The following is a 17,506-nucleotide window of genomic DNA, read 5'->3' as shown; positions in this document are numbered from 1 at the left end:
TTGTAGGATTCAGGCAAGTGAGGGTTCCGTGGTGGCATAATCCACAGTGGGTGAATGTGAATTTCTCTTGGTTCTTTTCATATGATTGATTCTGTCCCTGTCTCTTGTTTCCACTTCCTCCTTCTTACAGTGTGTGGGAAGCCCTCCCGCCCCCTGCCCAACCTGGTGAAGAGGATTATTGGAGGCCGGAATGCTGAGCTTGGCCTCTTCCCATGGCAGGCCCTGATCGTGGTGGAAGACACATCCAGGGTACCAAATGACAAGTGGTTTGGGAGTGGGGCCCTGCTCTCTGAATCCTGGATACTCACAGCAGCCCACGTGCTGCGCTCCCAGCGTAGAGACAATACAGTCATACCTGTCTCAAAAGAACACGTCACCGTCTACTTGGGTCTACATGATGTACGGGACAAATCAGGAGCTGTCAACAGCTCTGCTGCCCGAGTGGTACTCCATCCAGACTTCAACATCCAGAACTACAACCATGACATAGCTCTGGTCCAGCTACAGGAGCCCGTGACCTTGGGAGCCCACGTCATGCCCATCTGTCTACCGAGACCTGAGCCTGAAGGTCCGGCTCCTCACATGTTGGGACTGGTGGCTGGCTGGGGCATCTCTAACCCTAATGTGACAGTGGATGAGATCATCAGCAGTGGCACACGAACCTTGTCAGATGTTCTACAGTATGTCAAACTACCTGTGGTGTCACATGCTGAATGCAAAGCTAGCTACGAGTCTCGTTCAGGCAACTACAGTGTCACAGAGAACATGTTCTGTGCTGGCTACTATGAGGGTGGCAAGGATACATGCCTTGGGGATAGTGGTGGGGCCTTCATCATCTTTGATGAGTTGAGCCAGCACTGGGTAGCCCAAGGCCTGGTGTCCTGGGGAGGACCTGAAGAATGTGGCAGCAAGCAAGTATATGGAGTCTACACAAAGGTCTCCAACTATGTGGACTGGGTATGGGAGAAGATGAACTCCCGGAGGAGTGTTGGGGAGCTCCAGGTGGAACGGTGAAAGCATTTACTTCCTCAGGGCCTGCTTCCTCTGCCCCAGATCAAGTGAGGTTATACTACACACTGCCAACAGCATACTCCATGTTACCAGACCAAATAAACCACAACACACTTACCTGGCTGGGCACTCATCCTACCGAGATAGCCCTACCACCACCATCCCCCAAGACTGGGGTTAGTGTGGGGCAGAGAAAATCTCTAGGCAAGAGAACTTAGTTCAAAGTCTCTTCCTCTCTCTTAGCCTCGCCTCTCCAGAAGTGGAGGTGGGGCTACTCCAGAAGGCTTCGATCCTAAGTGTCAATCACTTCTAATTATTTGTCAGTATTGATGTGAGAAACGGTTGGACCTGATCACTAGGACAGGATTCCTTCACCTAGTCTGTATCCATGTATTTGCCCAGCTCTGGTTTCTGGACCTGCCCTTAGCCTAGTCCATCATGTAGGAAAGAGCCTGAGCTAGGTCTTGGAGGATAGTAACCTGGGGCACTTCTGTTCTGGGAATTTCTACTAAAAGCTTCAAGCAGCACAAGGCTCATGCTTTGTGCTTTTGTTAGAGTTTCAAACGGCTGAGAGATTAATGTGAGGGACTGAGGGAAGAGAATAGCAGCAGCTCTTCCAAACCCCTTAAACAGCTGCTGTCCACACAGAATACATTGGGCCTATATGCCATTCAAATACCAACTGGTACAATAAAGTGTCAACACCTGCCACTCCACACAAACACAAAGCAACCTCCCAGCCCTGGGATGTTTCATCTATAGGCTTCCTGTCCCCTGATACATGTGTAGAGACCAGGCAACTATTTGGAGAAAGAGAAGACTGTGCCCCACTGCTTCTTAGCAGAAAAACAGAAGAAAATAAGGACTCAAGACATGATGAATCACTCCAATACTGCACTCCCCCCTGGAGCCTGAGCTCAGCAGACAGTCTATCAACTAGCATTCTCCAAGCCATTCACTACTTGGTGGTCCAGTGACCAAGACCAAGGAAGCAAAGACTCACTCGTTGGAAAGAGATGGAGGGGCCCAAGTCCTGGGTTCTGTCTCTGGCTCTGCCTTCGGCTGCCCAGGTGACCCTTGACATCATTTTCTCTGCACCTCATCCTCATCTGCAGGGAAACAGCAGAAGATCCCTGGGGTCTTCCAGCACTCTCAATGGCCAACTCCCTGATTGCTAGCAATGCTCCTCACTCTCAAGATTGGATTCTCTCCTTTCCCCAAGTTCATAATCCCAGGAATCTCCATCAGACAAAGGCAGCTGGAGGGGCCTGGAGAGGGATGGGAGAGAACTGGGAAAAGCTGATCAAATCACACTCCTGTATCTATAAATGGCACATGTAAACGATACTATATTTTGTATATTTAATACCACAGGCTTTGCTACTCTCCAAGGGGCGTCTACAGTCCTCTTGTCAGGGCTCTATGGTGGCAATAAATCTGTGGATAACCAATAGCCTTGGTTTGAAAGCTTGGCATGAAGTGTGTTTATTCATCTCGATCTTTTAAAAAGAAATCAGCCTTCATTAAGCTCCCACTCCCTTTGTAGGCACAGCTGCAGGCATCTGAGCATCATCTAAGATGAGGTAGTGAGGAAAATAGATTATTTATTGGTTATTGGCATACTTCTTTCTCAGAAGATGTAACCCCCCTCATTTAACTGATTATAATTGCACCTCTCGCTTCAAAAGCTCACACTGGCAGACAAGACAGGGCCATGTGCATACAGACATTAACACAAGCAAAGGGACCTAACTAGCCAAAGGAATGAGATTTAAGTATCATGGAGATGTGATTAAAAGACAGTGTGACTGTATAACTACAGGTACTCAGAATGGCTTACTAGAGGCTGCAAAGACTCAAGGGGAGGAGAGAGAACTCAGTGGACAAGAGTGGAAAAACAAGACAGCAGGCCTGAACTGAAGATAGAACAATGGACACTGACAGACAGACAGTCTTAAAAGCCTTGGCCCACTCTGTTTCCTAATCGGAGATTCTCTGAATACATCATGTTTGATTCAGGTTGTGTCACTTGCCAAACATTACAAATTTCTGAGTCTCGCCCCATGGAAATTTGGAATTCAACAGAGCCTGAGTACAGCTAGCATGGTAGGGAAAGTGTCAGGGAAGGCCTGGGCTATTGAAAATTGTCTTGGTGAAACATGTGGAGCCCCCACCACACATTATGATACAGATATGGCAGTTCAGGCCCACTTAAATGATGTGTCGGCAAAGCTTGGGCCATAGGCATCTCCTGAGACACCACACAAATGAGGATGAAGGGGTAGAATCACCTACTGTGAGAGTGATGCTTCTTTGTGGGACGTACACATGGTTTGCCTTCGTTTGGGTTTTGTTTCATACTTTCGGGTATATGTCATGCTTTATATGATGCTGAGAACTAAAACAATTAGCATTTGAAAGATTTACACTGCTTGTTTCAAGGATTTCATGACTTGAATTTGGTGATATTTCTGATTTGTGTTTTCCACTAACTACGCTGACTTTGTATTGTGGTACATGGATTATTTGCAGCATTCTGTGAGGTGGAGATGTATTACCCTGAGTCTGGTAACTTTGCACCAGCTTAGTGACTACTAAGACTCAGAAATGAAAGAAAGGGAAGTGATAAGTGTGTGGTCAGTTCTGACATCAAAAGAGGTCTGGGATAGCCAAGGGAGGGAGGGCAGCTTATGGGAGAAGAGAACGAGGGCTCAGCTTTGCCAGCTTTAAGGGATTCTCAAGCAACACAGCTGGAAATGTACCAGGGACTTCAGAGGAGAAAGCACTTTCAACACTATCCTACCAGCAACAGGTAGGATAAGGCCTAGAGACAAGGTATTGTCTGGCAGGAAAAAAGCAGAAAACAGAAGGAAGCCAGGGGCACAAAAAAGAACCCTAAGACAGAGGATTAAAGGCAAGGAAAAAAAAAACGTGCTTCTGTAACTAAGAGAGGCTGGAGAGTGGTAAAGGGGTCACCCATCCAGTGTGGACTGGGGGTCTTGGCCAAGGCCGCTGGGGTGGACATTCATCGAGGTAAGATCCAGGCTGCCATTGTCCTTTCTGAGGGACTGTCAGGGTGCAAGCTGCCTGTGCTTGAAATGCCTAACACCCCATCTCCCTCTACCCACGCCCTCCCTCCTAGCATCCCCTACTTCCCTCCAGCTTTTCCTGTGCCTGAGTAAGCTTTCAACTCTCCTCCCCTGAGAAGCAGGAAGCTGCAGTGGCATCACCCCCTCTCTGTGGTATCCAGTAAAAGTTATGCTCAGTTCCCAGGCTTTGCTTCCTTCAAACACATAAATCTTTTATTCTTACCACAGTGCCTAACTTCAAACAAAAGTCTTTCTTCCCCTCCCTTGACTTCTGCTTTGTTCTTTAAAGTTAAAGTCTATCTATCCTTTACTTAATAGGATGGCCAGCTTCCATAATTGGAAATCCACAGGGCAAGGAAAGGTTGTAAGAATGAAGAAAACACATCGGACACAATTTCAAAACCAGTGCTCTCATATATGCAAATATCACTGTTGAAGTTCCATTTAGGGCCCAAAGCCACCTGAGTGTAGGTCTATTGACTGTTCCAATGACGGTCTTATTGCCAGGTGTGACCGGTAAATAGCACTGTAATCTATATCCAAGACCAAAGAGGGGGAAGAATGTGAAGGGTTCATGTTCTGAACTCTGGGGAGAGGCTTCATTGCAAGGGAAGAGAAAGAGAGACTAGAAGTAAAGAAAGTTATTGTTTATGTATTCACTTTGTGTGTGTGTGTGTGTGTGAGAGAGAGAGAGAGAGAGAGAGAGAGAGAGAGAGAGAGAGAGAGAGAGAGAGAGAGGAGGGAGGAAGGGAGGGAGAGAGAGAGAGGAAAGCCTTGACCATGTTTTGTAAAAGGAGACATGGAAACTGCAGAACAGCAGCAGCCCGCAGGGCCCTGAGTGTCTGCTGGGGATGGGTAGGATGTTGGGTAGGACCACTGCCTAAACTTGGATCAGCAACACTGGGAGATGCTAAGGTTGTGATCAAGGGTGCAACATATTTGCTGTGATTCAGCCCAGTCTTTGCCTTGAAAGTGGTGCATGGCCTCTTGGATCCAGAGAGCTCCATGGCCCCTGGAACCACATTGTTGAGAGTACATGATCCTGGCTGGAGTGGAACAAGGCCAGAGTTGGGGTCAGTGATCCAGAATTATATTCTTGCCATTCCCCAACAGAATAACTTTCAGCAATTCAGATATTTTCTCTAGACTTTGACTTTTATTGTTGTTGTTTATGAAACAGGGTTTCTGTGTGTGACAGTCCTGGGTACCCTGAAACACACTTTGTACACCAGGCTGTTCTGGAACTTGCAGAAATCAGGCTGCCTCTGCCTCCCAAGTGCTGGAATTAAAGGTGTGCACCACCACCACCACCACCCAGCAGACTTTGACTTCTTGTGGTGAATGATAATGGGGACAAACGGATGGCTTATAAAGACATTCAGCTATGGGTTTGCTGTGAATCCACTTCAAGGAAGGCCAGGGGAAGAGGGAATAGGGGAGAAAGACCTTCACTGTGGGAGTGTGCAACTCCACAGGCTCTGAGGAAGGCTCTGGGGACAAGGCCGCTGCTGATGGAGCATGAAGCTTCTTTGCTTGTGACTTTCTGAGGCACAGAAACCAACATCAAGAAAAGGAGGAGGAGGGAGAAAGACAGAAAGAGGGGATTTCTTCTGGTTCATGTAACCAAAAAGGTCATTTCCAAAGGCTTTTGGTCTGGTTCCCTGGCAGAGTTCAGCACTGGGATGGAGCCGCACGGTAACCCTTATCTTCCAATTCTGTTTCCCTCGCTGATTGACAGTACTGCTCTCCTGTCCCCGCATGCCCCCCATAAGACCAAAGCTGGCAGGTCTGGTCCCCCAAACAATAGCCATCACAGGAGAGAAAAACTTACTCTTATTCTAATGTCTAGTAAGATCTTCAGCCCAAACTTTAATAGGCTGTCCGAGGACACATCTCATTTTAAAGATATTGCTATGGCCCAGGATCAAGACCTTTGATGAGTCACATTCTGTACTCCTAAAACAAGAGTTGAGGCCAGTTACACTCAGGCTACTTAGACCATGAATGGGGAAAGTATACACACACACACACACACACACACACACACACACACACACACACACACACCCCACGTGTGGAAACAAAACCTCAACAATAACACTATTAGAAGGGCCAATGGGTGGCAGGTGATCTGGCAGAAACAGATGTTCCTAACAGAATGATAATGGGTAACCCTAATGGGTAAGGTGGAGTATAAAATGTGACTTTCCCTCCCTCCTTTGGCTACAGTGTGTGGTCTCCCCAAGTTCTCCAGGAAGCACATCTCCAGGATCTTCAATGGACGCCCAGCCCAGAAGGGTACCACTCCATGGATTGCCATGCTGTCACACCTGAATGGGCAGCCCTTCTGTGGGGGTAGCCTTTTAGGTAAGGACGAGGGGAAAAGGGTGAAAGCCCGGGGCTGGGAACAGGGTGAAGGCTAAGGGCCAACCTTCCCTTGAAATCTGGCCAATTCTTCATCGAAAATCACTGCCCCAAAAAGACAGCAGAAAAGCAGAAGAGAGAGCCTTCAGCTAGCAGCAGGACAAGCACACTCCTGTGCTAATTCCTTGAGCTGTGGAGCACTTCCTGAATTCTGGTCAGCCTCCTCACAGACAGTTAGACATGGACTGTGACCCATGGCACATACATGTGGCACAGAGGTAAGGCTTGTCAGAGCTGCCAGATCAGGGAGAGCCAGAACACTTACCCATCTCCCACACCACCACCACCACCACCTGCAAACCTAGAACCAGGGAAAGTGGATTTTTAAGGGAATTGGATGTGACTTGAGAACTTAGTTCAGATCTTGGATACAGAAGCAGATTTCTAGCCATTCTGGCCAGTCCAGTGTGGATCAAGGCACAGGACAGGACCAAGAAAGAAAAAGGGGAGGGAGATAAACAGAGAATACCAGTGATGGAGAAAGACCAAAGAGGCAGCACACACAGATCTAGGACATAAGAGGGAGAGAATAAAGACAGAGTAAGACATAAATACATTACTTGAAGGTAAAATATTGAAAGCACAGTTGCTGGCTACATCAGCCCCTATGATGTACCTGATTAATGTGTTTGGTAATGAAGAAACTAGGAGAACAGAGAGGGTGAACTGGACTCTTCTATACACTCTGTTTTAGCAAGCAGATGGATATAGTCTGTGTGACTAATTCAGTTAGTCACTTCTAAACTAACTACTTTCTGCATATTAAATTTATTTCACATACACACACAAAGAAAAGAAAAAAAAAGGTGACAAGGAGAAGAGAGACTGGTGGGGACGAAGACACCCAAGGGAGAAGAAAAAGTCAAGAAAGAAGAAAGGGAGAGAGGAACCCTGTTGAAGAAACAGAAGGCAGAGAGATGGAGAGGAAGGACCACAGGCGTGGGGGAGGCACTTGTCAGGGTTCCAGCTTCATTAGAAAGAATGAAAGATGGACTTTACTCATTACTTTAAGCCTTTGAAGTAGCTTTTTTAAAACATCAACTTCTTACGTCAATAATATTCATTCTGTGTTTGAAAGCTGAAATTCACTCTTGGCCCTCCCCACAGCCCTGCAGATCTGTAACCCCAGCTTCTGCTCATCTTTGTGGTGTGAGGGGTGGATAGAAGAGAGCAAAAAGATCGGAAAGGGTCTAGGAGACTGAGGAAGGGGTAGAACCCTGCCTCTGTGTCCACACTGAGGTTCTGTGGGGGATTTAGTGTGTGTAGGGGGTTGTTGGTAGAGTTCAAAGGTGAAGATGATCTCTGGGCAGGACAGCATACCACTAGACTCATCTAGAGAGGCCTGCTCTGAGGTAAGGTTTTCTAACCTGTGTTCCTCAGTCCATCTTAGCCACCACTCCAATAATCCCTGGTAGTGGATAGGTTCAGGGTGTGCCTTGTGAGAAGAGGGTGCCCTGTGCTGAGATTTGTCCGGAACCAGAACATGAGACCCCTTCTAAGAGGGGCAAGTGGAGTCTGGAAGCTGCTGCAGAACACCCTTCTGCCTTTGACTCTGAGGTATAGCCTCGATGCTTATGTCCCCCAGCCCTGTCTACAATGATGGTTTTCTGCTGGGCTCCCACTGGGTGTGTCCAGGCCTCAGTTATTTGCAGACTTGCTTTTGGTCCGTTGGAAGAAAGGACAAACGTTTGACTCTGCATTAAATAGCCATGATAAGCATAGTCACCTAGGGGAAGATGACAGCCAAGAAGTGTGCTAGGCCACTAATCAAGAGAACTGGTACCATTGGATTACTGCCATTCCAGCCATACAACCTCTCTGAAAGACTGTCTCTGAAGGGTGGTCCTCAGCCCCAATTGCAGTCAAATTACAGAAGGGAACTTTCATATATCCTTGGCCTAACCCTCCAGCTCCAATGGCCTGGATGCAGGTCACAAAACTGATGGCATTCCTAATTCCCAAGGTGAATGCAATGTGCAGTCACCTAGACAGCTACTAATTATTCTCCTCCATACTTGCCAAGCTATTGTGTGCACAGGAACTACTTAGGGGTTGCTAAGGACATTCTGAGGAACCCCCAGGTGATGCTAATGCTGACAGCAGAACCACACCTGCCAGAGAGCTCCAGCCGGGTTCTTGTGCCCGAGAAAGGATGTGTGACCTGGCCAAAAAATTAGGAGTCTGACCACTGGTTGTCTTTCAAACTGATGGCCCCAACTAGCTCAGGTCATCTTTATTTATATAAGTTCTAATGCATTCAAGCATGCACATTTCAAAACATTTCTCTTTCATCATTTTCCAAGAATAATTGACATTTATTTATTTTAGTTTCCCACTCCCTTGATGTCATTGACCTTTACCACATATCATTATATAGCAAGACAAATGTTTATATCTAGCTAGGTGTATCTTAATTTATATTGTTCCCTAGGTGGCAGCAAACATGTGGCTACAAAGTAAGCAATCCAAACCCTGTGATAATTCTTAAAAATATGATAACAGCTGAGTGTATTGGATGTGTAGGATATCATTTTCAGGTGTATACCAATTTCTGAGTAATCTGTATGTCACCTTTATTATATAGAACCAGTTATAATCCTATTCTTTATAAGTTCTCAAAATAATGATTAATACCTAACACTTTATCGAGACTAAGTTTCTTTGTTCTTCATGGCAATTTCTACATGTACTTTGCTTTTAAAGGAACTAGGAGTTTTAAATTTCTTTATTGATACTTTGATATTGAAAACTTGAGTGCTCATATCCTGGTGCCAGAGGAATATCTGACCTTTCATGTCCTATTTCTTTTTTATTCTGTATTCCTATAAGGTTTTTTATGTCCTCTTTTAAGAAATCATTTTCTTGGTTCTTAAGTTCTTTGGAATATATTTATCTCTTTTTGGAATTGAATAAGCAATAGTCATTAACCTTAGTGAGTTCCTTATGATTATTCAGGATGCTTGCACAGGCAGCCAGGGACAGCTGGAGAAACTGGTTTCTGTAACAGATCAGAGAAATGTAATTTTTCTATAAAGACTTTTGTTCCTAGTAAACTCGGGCATTATCACAACTAATAAGGCAAAACTAAGTTACCATGGGAGCAAGCATAGCAAAAGTTAGAGAAGCCTGAAGCCCATGCACTCCCTCAGATCAGTGCAGGAGTCTGCAGTATTGTTTCCTTGCCAAATGAATGGGATTCTCCAAAGGGCCTTGCCTTATAAGGAGATCCATTTGCAGCACACCTATGCACAGTTCCCAAGGGTGACAGCATGGCTTCTGCCACACACCCAAACAAGCAGAGCTGGGAAGGAAGCCAGTGCTTGCAGGATTTTTGTGGACCTACCTTGAGTGAGCAGTCACTCAACCATGCCCCAGGCCTTAAAGAAGTGTAGAAAACCTATTTGAAACATCTAAGTTGGCCTAGATTGAATTAGGGAGTTAGACTTAACTCCTCATCTTCCCATGGGATCCTGTGAGTGTCTGACTCAGGGCAGTGAACACTATGGAGACAGGTTTGGACATTAGCAACATTTCAGGCAGTGCTCTTGAGTAGCAGTAGGGCCCTCAGCTGGACACAGTAGGAAGCTGGCGGGGACAATGCAGGACACAAAATGTGTGTTCTCTGTTCTTCAGGTTCCGACTGGGTGTTGACAGCCGCTCACTGCCTTCACCACCCACTAGATCCAGAAGATCCAACCATACACAGCTCATATTTACTCAGCCCTTCTGACTTCAAAATCATCATGGGTAAGTGAGAGTCAAGACTTCTAAAGCCAGGCATGGTTCTTGGAACAGAGTGCCCCTGCTACCATGTTTAAGGCTCTTCTTTATAAAATAAAAACCACCTATTGGCTTGATTCAGTTGAACACTCAGTCATTAAGAACTAGTGTCTGCCCATGGCAGCCCACCACAAAACAAGAGCAGAGTCGACAGTAAGAGTGGAAGCTACAAGTTTTGAGTCAGGGAAGTTCGTAGGGAGGTATCTTTTTTTATGCACATCAAGATTTTTAGTAGTTAAAATTTTGTTTGAGGGAATTAAAAGAAAAAAATCTCCTAGAACTGACTTACATTGCAAAGTCGGAGAACCTGCAAGATAGCTGGGGAATTTAGAGCATCTGTTCCTACAGAGGGCCAGACTTCCTTTCCCACATCAGCAGCTCCTAAAGACCTGACACCCTCTCTCCTGACCTCTGCAGGGACCAGTGTACATGTGCATCACACACACACACACACACACACACACACTCACACACACTCTCACACTCACTCACACACACTCTCATACACTCACACACTCATACACTCACACACACACTCACACACACTCACACACTCACGCACACACTCACACACTCTCACACACTCACATACACACTCACTCACACACACTCACACACACACACAAATGCAATTTTTAAAAAATCTTTGAAACACCAAAAACATAGCATCAGTAATAAATAGCTCAGAAGTGTTTTTGAATTTTTATTTATTATTTTATTTTTTAAATCAGTTTACAAAGTAATAGTTCCATATGAGGGTTTACACACACACACACACACACACACACACACATCGTTTTGGCCGGATCCCCCCCGCCCCCCACCTCTCATCTCCCTGCCCCACTTCCCTGCTGTGCCTTTTTACTCCCAGTATTCCTATATTCCACTTTGCTCTATTGTCCTCCCTCCCCCAGCCCTGCAGAGAATATTTTATCTTTTCTGGTTACATGGGTCCCATTCTAGTCTTCTGGTCTTTACTCACATTTTCTCCTGCCTGCACATACATATTTAATAGAGGCTAGGATATACATGAGAGAATATACAGCATTTGCCTTTCTCCGCCGGGGTTATCACATAGGAAAAACCTCTAAATTAAGCAGACGATGAAGTGTGATTATTACCAACTGGACAGTGGCAATGAGCATCAGAGCAAACATTCTCAGTCAGTGTGGTCATCAGAGGCAAAGCAATGAGAACTTGCAGGGACTGGCAGGAGAACAGGATGGCTGAGGGGGCGGGGTCAGAGAGAGGCGGGATTAAGACTGGACCCAGTACTAGAGGGGATGGGGCTGGTAGGGAGCAAGGCTTCCCCTTTCCCTTCACTGAGCTCTATCTCACACATGGTCCATGGCCCAGGAAAGCACTGGAGACGCCGCTCAGACGAAGACGAACAGCATCTGAGTGTGAAGCGCATCATCCTGCATCCGCTGTATGACCCCAGCACTTTCGAAAACGACCTGGGTCTGGTGGAGCTGTCAGAAAGCCCAAGGCTGAACGACTTTGTGATGCCTGTCTGTCTGCCTGAGCATCCCTCCAGGGAAGGTACCTGCCTTAGTTAGGGTTACTGTTCCTGTGGTGAAACACCATGACCTGGGAAGGAAGGGGGTTATTTGTCTTACACTTCCACAGCATTGTTCATCATCAAATGAAGTCAGGATAGGAACTCTAGCAGGGCAGGAACCTGGAGGCACGAGCTGACGCAGAGGTCACGGAAGGGTGCTGCTTACTCCCCATGGCTTGTTCAGTTTGCTTTCTTGTAGAATCCAGGAACACCAGCCCAGGGATGGCACCACCCACCATGGGCTGGACCCTCCACATCAGTCACTAGTTTAACAAATGCTCTACAGACTGTGTACAGCCAGATCTTATAGACGTGATCTCTCAATTGAGACTCCCTCCTCCCAGGGAACTCTAGCTTGTGTCAAGTTGGTGTTACAACCAGCCAGCACAGGATCTCTCCCCAGCTGCTCCTCTGTAGTGTGGCTGTGGCTACGGCAAGGCATTCAAAATCAGTCCTACTTCCATGGTGGCACAGGAAGTATTAGGCACGAGAAAACCAGTGTGCTTGTTTTTCCATATAGGAACACAAAAGCCAGCCAGGCAATTATAATCGAAAACTTAACCAAGTGTTGATGAGCTAAACAAGGTAAAGAGAAAACTCTGGAAAAGGAGAGACATGCCTACTGAAGAAAGTGCATACAGCCTTGGGGGAGGGGTAGGAGAATGGAAATTATGGAACCTAGAAGAGTAGAAAGTGCCCTTTTCTGAAAACCCGTCCATCAAGAGAACCTGCCATTCCATGCTGTGACTCCCAGAGTCACCAAGTAGTACATAGGAGAATGTCTGGGGTGTGGCTCAGGCTGGCCACAGAGCTCTGCATTGGCATGCTTGTCTCTTGTATGCACTGGGCTGTAGCTCCAAACCCCAGCACTACACGACCAACCAACAGTGGAAGGACAGATTCCGTGCTTTCCTGGTGAGTCATCTTGAGAATGCTGCCAGCCTCACTAAGCCTAAGTCCCTCACCTCTTAACTGGACACGAAACCCCATCAGGCTCTCTGTGTTATTAAAATGAAATATCATAAACAGACTATAACCAACTGAGAGCAGGAGGCCAGCCCAGGCCAGCTGGACGCATTTTCATAGGAATTCAGTGTGTCATATCCTCACTCATTTCCTGAAGCTTAAAGATGTTGCAAAAGAAAATGCTGGTATCTGAATAGTGTTTAGGAGAAGTGAGCTGACAGGAAATGTGTAGGTAAGGCTGGCTGATTAACCAGGCGCTATGTACTTGGCATGTACCAGCTGCCTGGAATTCACTAACTTACTTTACTCCTCTTGGAGGCTTTGTACAACATTTTGACATCACGTATCACCATGCCCGTAGATTACAGAGGTGGCAGATGCCTACAGGAGACTATCTTGTGGACACAGCAGGGCAGCGGCACATATGAATTCCCAGCAATTGTGACAACATGCACAAGACCTAGCCAGGCAAAGTCCCAGCATGGAGAGGGGAGCTTGGCACAGCTGAGGACATACAGGTGATTGATGGCTTCTGAAAAAGGGAGAGTCAGTTGTACAAGGGTGTGGCCTCTATTGGGTCAACCAAACTCCAATGTAAGGCCAAGCATAGACTGCACAGGCTGGATGTCTCAGATGAAAGAAAGGAGAAGGGGGGGGGGTCATAAAGTTGAGTGGGTCGGAAAGTGGGTAGATCTAGGACAAGTTGGAGAGAAATGAATGAATATGATCAAAATACATTGTCCAAATCTATCAAAGAACTAAGAAAATAGAAAGAAAGAAAGAAAGAAAGAAAGAAAGAGAGAGAGAGAGAGAGAGAGAGAAAGGAAGGAAGGAAGGAAGGAGGGAAGGAAGAAAGGGAGGAAGGAAGAAAGGACTAATAAGATACAAAAAAGGAAGGAAGGAAAAAAGAAAGATTAATAAAATACAAAAAGGAAGGAAAGGAAGGAAGGGAGAAGGAAGGAAAGAAGGAAGGATGAAGAGAGACGCTGAAATTCAGCAGTCATTAGAAGCAGACGCGGGAGTAGAGCTGAGCTTCTCTGAATTTAAACACAGCACAGCTTTCAGTATCCAAGGCTCCTTATTAAATAAAACTGCAATTGCTCTCTGCACCTTCAGCGCATTGTCCCCACATTTGTGACTTCATAAGCTTATGGAATGCCAGGGCTGATTTCCAGGCAAGTCCAGCCTCTTCATGTTAGAGATGTGGATCTGAAAGCGAGGCAAGGGGAGACAAATGTAACCTGCCCTGTAGCTGGCTAGGCTGGGCTCTTTGTTCACTCATAGTCATTGACTGGCACCCCTCTCTCCAACCTAACACTGCTGTGGACATTAGGCTACAACAGGGAGCACTGGATGAAATCGAAGCTCTCCCAGAGCCTCAGGTCCTTGCTGGCTGCCAGGAAGGTGAGGTGACCAAAGAAACCAGGTAGTGAAATCACAGGACCAAATGCCATCCAACTCTTCCTTCCCTGCTGACTTTCTCTGAGGTAGCAACTTCAGTGTCCCCCACCCCCAGCGGAGGATGACGCAGTTGACAGGGCCAATCTTCAGCATACTCCACACGCCCTTTTTCCTCACCGTGTCTTCTCTCCTCCAGGGACCATGGTCATTGTCAGCGGCTGGGGCAAGCAGTTCTTACAGAGGTTTCCAGAGAACCTGATGGAGGTGGGATTCAGTTTATATCCTATAAGGGGTGACACTGTGGCTGTGCATCCAGTCCTCCTACTGTGTACTGCCTGCTCTGGGATTTGGAAGAGAAGGGAAATGATAAGAGACAAGACAGGGACCAGACTCAGCTCCAAACTTTAGCGGGACTCAAAGTCCCAGAAAGTTTGTTATGTTTAATTGGATATGGGCTCCAGTCTCTAAACACCATTCTATGTCCCTTATAGCTTGTAAAAGTCTCAGAATATGGAAATCCTTAGGACATGGCAAGTGTGGTTATCTATGTCTCTGATAGCTTGTAAAAGTCTCAGAATATAGAAATTCTCCCAGGACACTGCAAGCGTGGTACCCAACAGGCTCAAGATTCATCTGTATGCCATGAAGACTGCATACCAAATTAGCAAGAACAGGGCAGGCTCTAAGATACAGTTATTTCAGAAATGAGCTTGGCCACTGTGTTTGAAAGTCCCACCCCTATCATTTCAGACAAGAGTGCTGAAATTGACTCGATGAGCTATGGCTCCAAATCTGGGACCCTAGTGACGTCTTTAGTCACCTCAAAGAAGTCATTTTGGCCTCCTATGGTCTAAGGGGTAGGGGCAGCATCAAACTAGATTCCCTCTGTAACTGCCTGGTTCTGACATTATTGGGTTCTATTATGGAGGTTGGTTCTAAATCCTTCAACACATCTAAATCCTTGACCAGGATATGTGACATTTTTATCACAGTCTAAAGTTTTGAATGTGTAGCAACTAGCTATTGCTTCATTCATGATTTCTGGCTGGTTACTTGCTGTCTCCTGTGAACTAACTACTAGGCACGCCAGGGAGAAGCATGGGCAAAAGGAGTGATCTAGTTCCCGAGCTCAAGTGGGATGGACAGGAAGTAGCTATGGGTATGGTAAAGATGATCAAGATGCTCTGGCATGTACAAGGGAGACCTGGTCCCATCTTGGAGGCTCAAGATGGCTTCCCAAAGGATACTCTTAAATTGGACTCCAGCATATGCTGAAAATATGTCCTCATGGCATGGCTTCCTCTCCCCACTTTCCTAGGAAGGCTATAGCCCAAGAAGACTCTGAGTGGACTATACTTCCCTTGTAACGAAAACTCACAGAGGGTGTTGTATGGGGCACAAGGTCCATTCAGTTCTTGCAGGGAGGAGAAATGAGAGTTATCTATAAAGCAAGTATAATAAACTTTCAAGGACCTACTATTTGAGGGGTAGACAGATGAATCAATAGTTAAAAGCAATGGTTGATCATCCGGAGGACCCAGGTTCAATTCCCAGTACCCACATGTTGGCTCAAAGTTGTAACTACAATTTCAAAGAATCTAATATCTTCTCCTGTCTTCCACAGGTACCAAGTATGCAACTGGCACACAAACATACAAGCAGACAAAACCCCATATGCATTAAAAATAATAGTACTCTTAATTAAAAAAATAAAGATACCTAGTATTTACATACAGTATGCAGTACCTTTACACTGTCAAAGCACTTGGTCATTTATTTCCTTTGTGAAACTTCATGTGATTAGTTTATCAAATACGTTAAGGTCCATCTTGGAGATTATGCATGAGAGTCTGAGTGGTATAAGAAAGAAAGAAAGAAAGATGAAGTCACATTCCAGAGCAGGGATAGAGGAAACATACAAACTGACATGGGTTTTCTATGTGTTGTTATATTTGAAGCTGGTATGTGCTAGGCAAGTATTATTGTCTCTGTATTACAGAAAAGGTAATTGGGTCTCAAATAGGCAAAGCTGCTTGGCCAAGGTCACAGAGCAAGTCTGTAGCCGAGGCTGTAGCAGATGGGTCTCCAGGTCTCCATTCATCTGTGCCTTTACCTGTACCACACTGCAGTTTCTGAAACCAAGTTGAAAATAGCTGGAGGCCTGCTCAAAGCTGCCAGACAGCAAGGTCCCCTCATCCCAGAGTGGGAACCTATGATAGCCTTGTGTTCCAGATTGAAATCCCAACTGTAAACCATGACACCTGCCAGAAGGCCTACACCCCATTGAAGAAGAGAGTGACCAAGGACATGATCTGTGCTGGAGAAAAGGAAGGTAAGCCAAGAAACTGACTGCAATATAGGTGCTGAGAACCTGGGGTGCACACTGATGGGGGAGGGGCTGGCAGGTTGGGGGGGGGGGCACAGAACTTTCAGCATCCCTTCCTGAACCAGCTCGGATTTGGATACAATGGTCTGCTCCACCCTCTAGTGCCCGATTGTATGAACTACAAGTCAAACTCAGGTTTGCCCTGGCTAAGGGGTTTTATCTGTACCTCCCTTTCATCTAGGAGGGAAAGACGCCTGTGCTGGTGACTCTGGAGGTCCCATGGTGACCAAAGATGAAGAAACAGATCAATGGTACCTGGTGGGCGTGGTGTCCTGGGGCGAGGATTGTGGGAAGAAAGATCGCTATGGAGTGTATTCTTACATCTATCCCAACAAGGATTGGATCCAGAGAGTCACAAGGGTGAGGGACTGAGTTCAGCTCTCCCCAGCCAAGCACCTGCTGTGTGGTCAGTCACCAGCAGGGTATGATCAGTGGATGCCAGCAATATTTCCTCCCCCAGCCCTCAATCTTCACTGCCCATTCCCGGGTGATAATGAGATCCCTCCAGACCCTTCTCTCTGCTCGACAGAGGCGAAGTAGCAGAGTGGTCAGAGTGAAAGCTGACCACCTCTTTAAGCCTGTTTCTTCAACCATGAGATCCAACATGGCTATGCCTTATCCTATCTACCTCCCAAAAGTATGATGAGGAGAAAGTTAATCTCTGCACAGGACTTAGCCCTGTGTATGAACTAAACCACTTGTGACTTAGAAAGGGGGCATTTGTCCACCAGGCAGGTGGAGTTCTTTTATAAACCTGCTTGAGTCTCAGGAATGATTAGAGACACATTCCTCCTCCCACCTGCCACCATTTTCTTAATCTTCCCCCAACCTCCAAGCTTCTTCACCAAATGCAGTCGCCCAATCAAAGCCCCAATCTCCCACAAAAGG

The 17,506-nt window shown here is 46.3% G+C and overlaps 2 protein-coding genes across 3 annotated transcripts in view; one reads left to right on the top strand and one right to left on the bottom strand.

The window, feature by feature from the left end:
* The window catches only part of Masp1 (MBL associated serine protease 1), a 63,757-nt gene extending 46,752 nt beyond the window's left edge, over positions 1 to 17,005 (top strand). The window contains exons 11-16 of one of the 2 annotated variants that reach the window (XM_051191222.1): positions 6,330 to 6,467; positions 10,158 to 10,271; positions 11,661 to 11,846; positions 14,429 to 14,496; positions 16,465 to 16,564; positions 16,800 to 17,005. In XM_051191222.1, coding sequence (XP_051047179.1) covers positions 6,330 to 6,467; positions 10,158 to 10,271; positions 11,661 to 11,846; positions 14,429 to 14,496; positions 16,465 to 16,564; positions 16,800 to 16,990 — 797 coding nt within the window. In that variant the 3' untranslated portion in view covers positions 16,991 to 17,005. Of the gene's footprint in view, positions 1 to 130; positions 1,206 to 6,329; positions 6,468 to 10,157; positions 10,272 to 11,660; positions 11,847 to 14,428; positions 14,497 to 16,464; positions 16,565 to 16,799 lie in introns of those variants that run through there. The other variant, XM_051191221.1, reaches the window with a different exon arrangement.
* The window catches only part of St6gal1 (ST6 beta-galactoside alpha-2,6-sialyltransferase 1), a 766,154-nt gene that overhangs the window by 515,737 nt on the left and 232,911 nt on the right, over positions 1 to 17,506 (bottom strand). The gene's annotated exons all lie outside the window — the stretch shown is intronic.

Source organism: Phodopus roborovskii, unplaced genomic scaffold (assembly GCF_943737965.1).
Source record: "Phodopus roborovskii unplaced genomic scaffold, PHOROB, whole genome shotgun sequence".
NCBI lineage: Eukaryota > Metazoa > Chordata > Mammalia > Rodentia > Cricetidae > Phodopus > Phodopus roborovskii.
The sequence above is the reverse complement of the archived record's forward strand: the minus strand, read 5'-3'. Positions and strand labels throughout refer to the sequence as shown.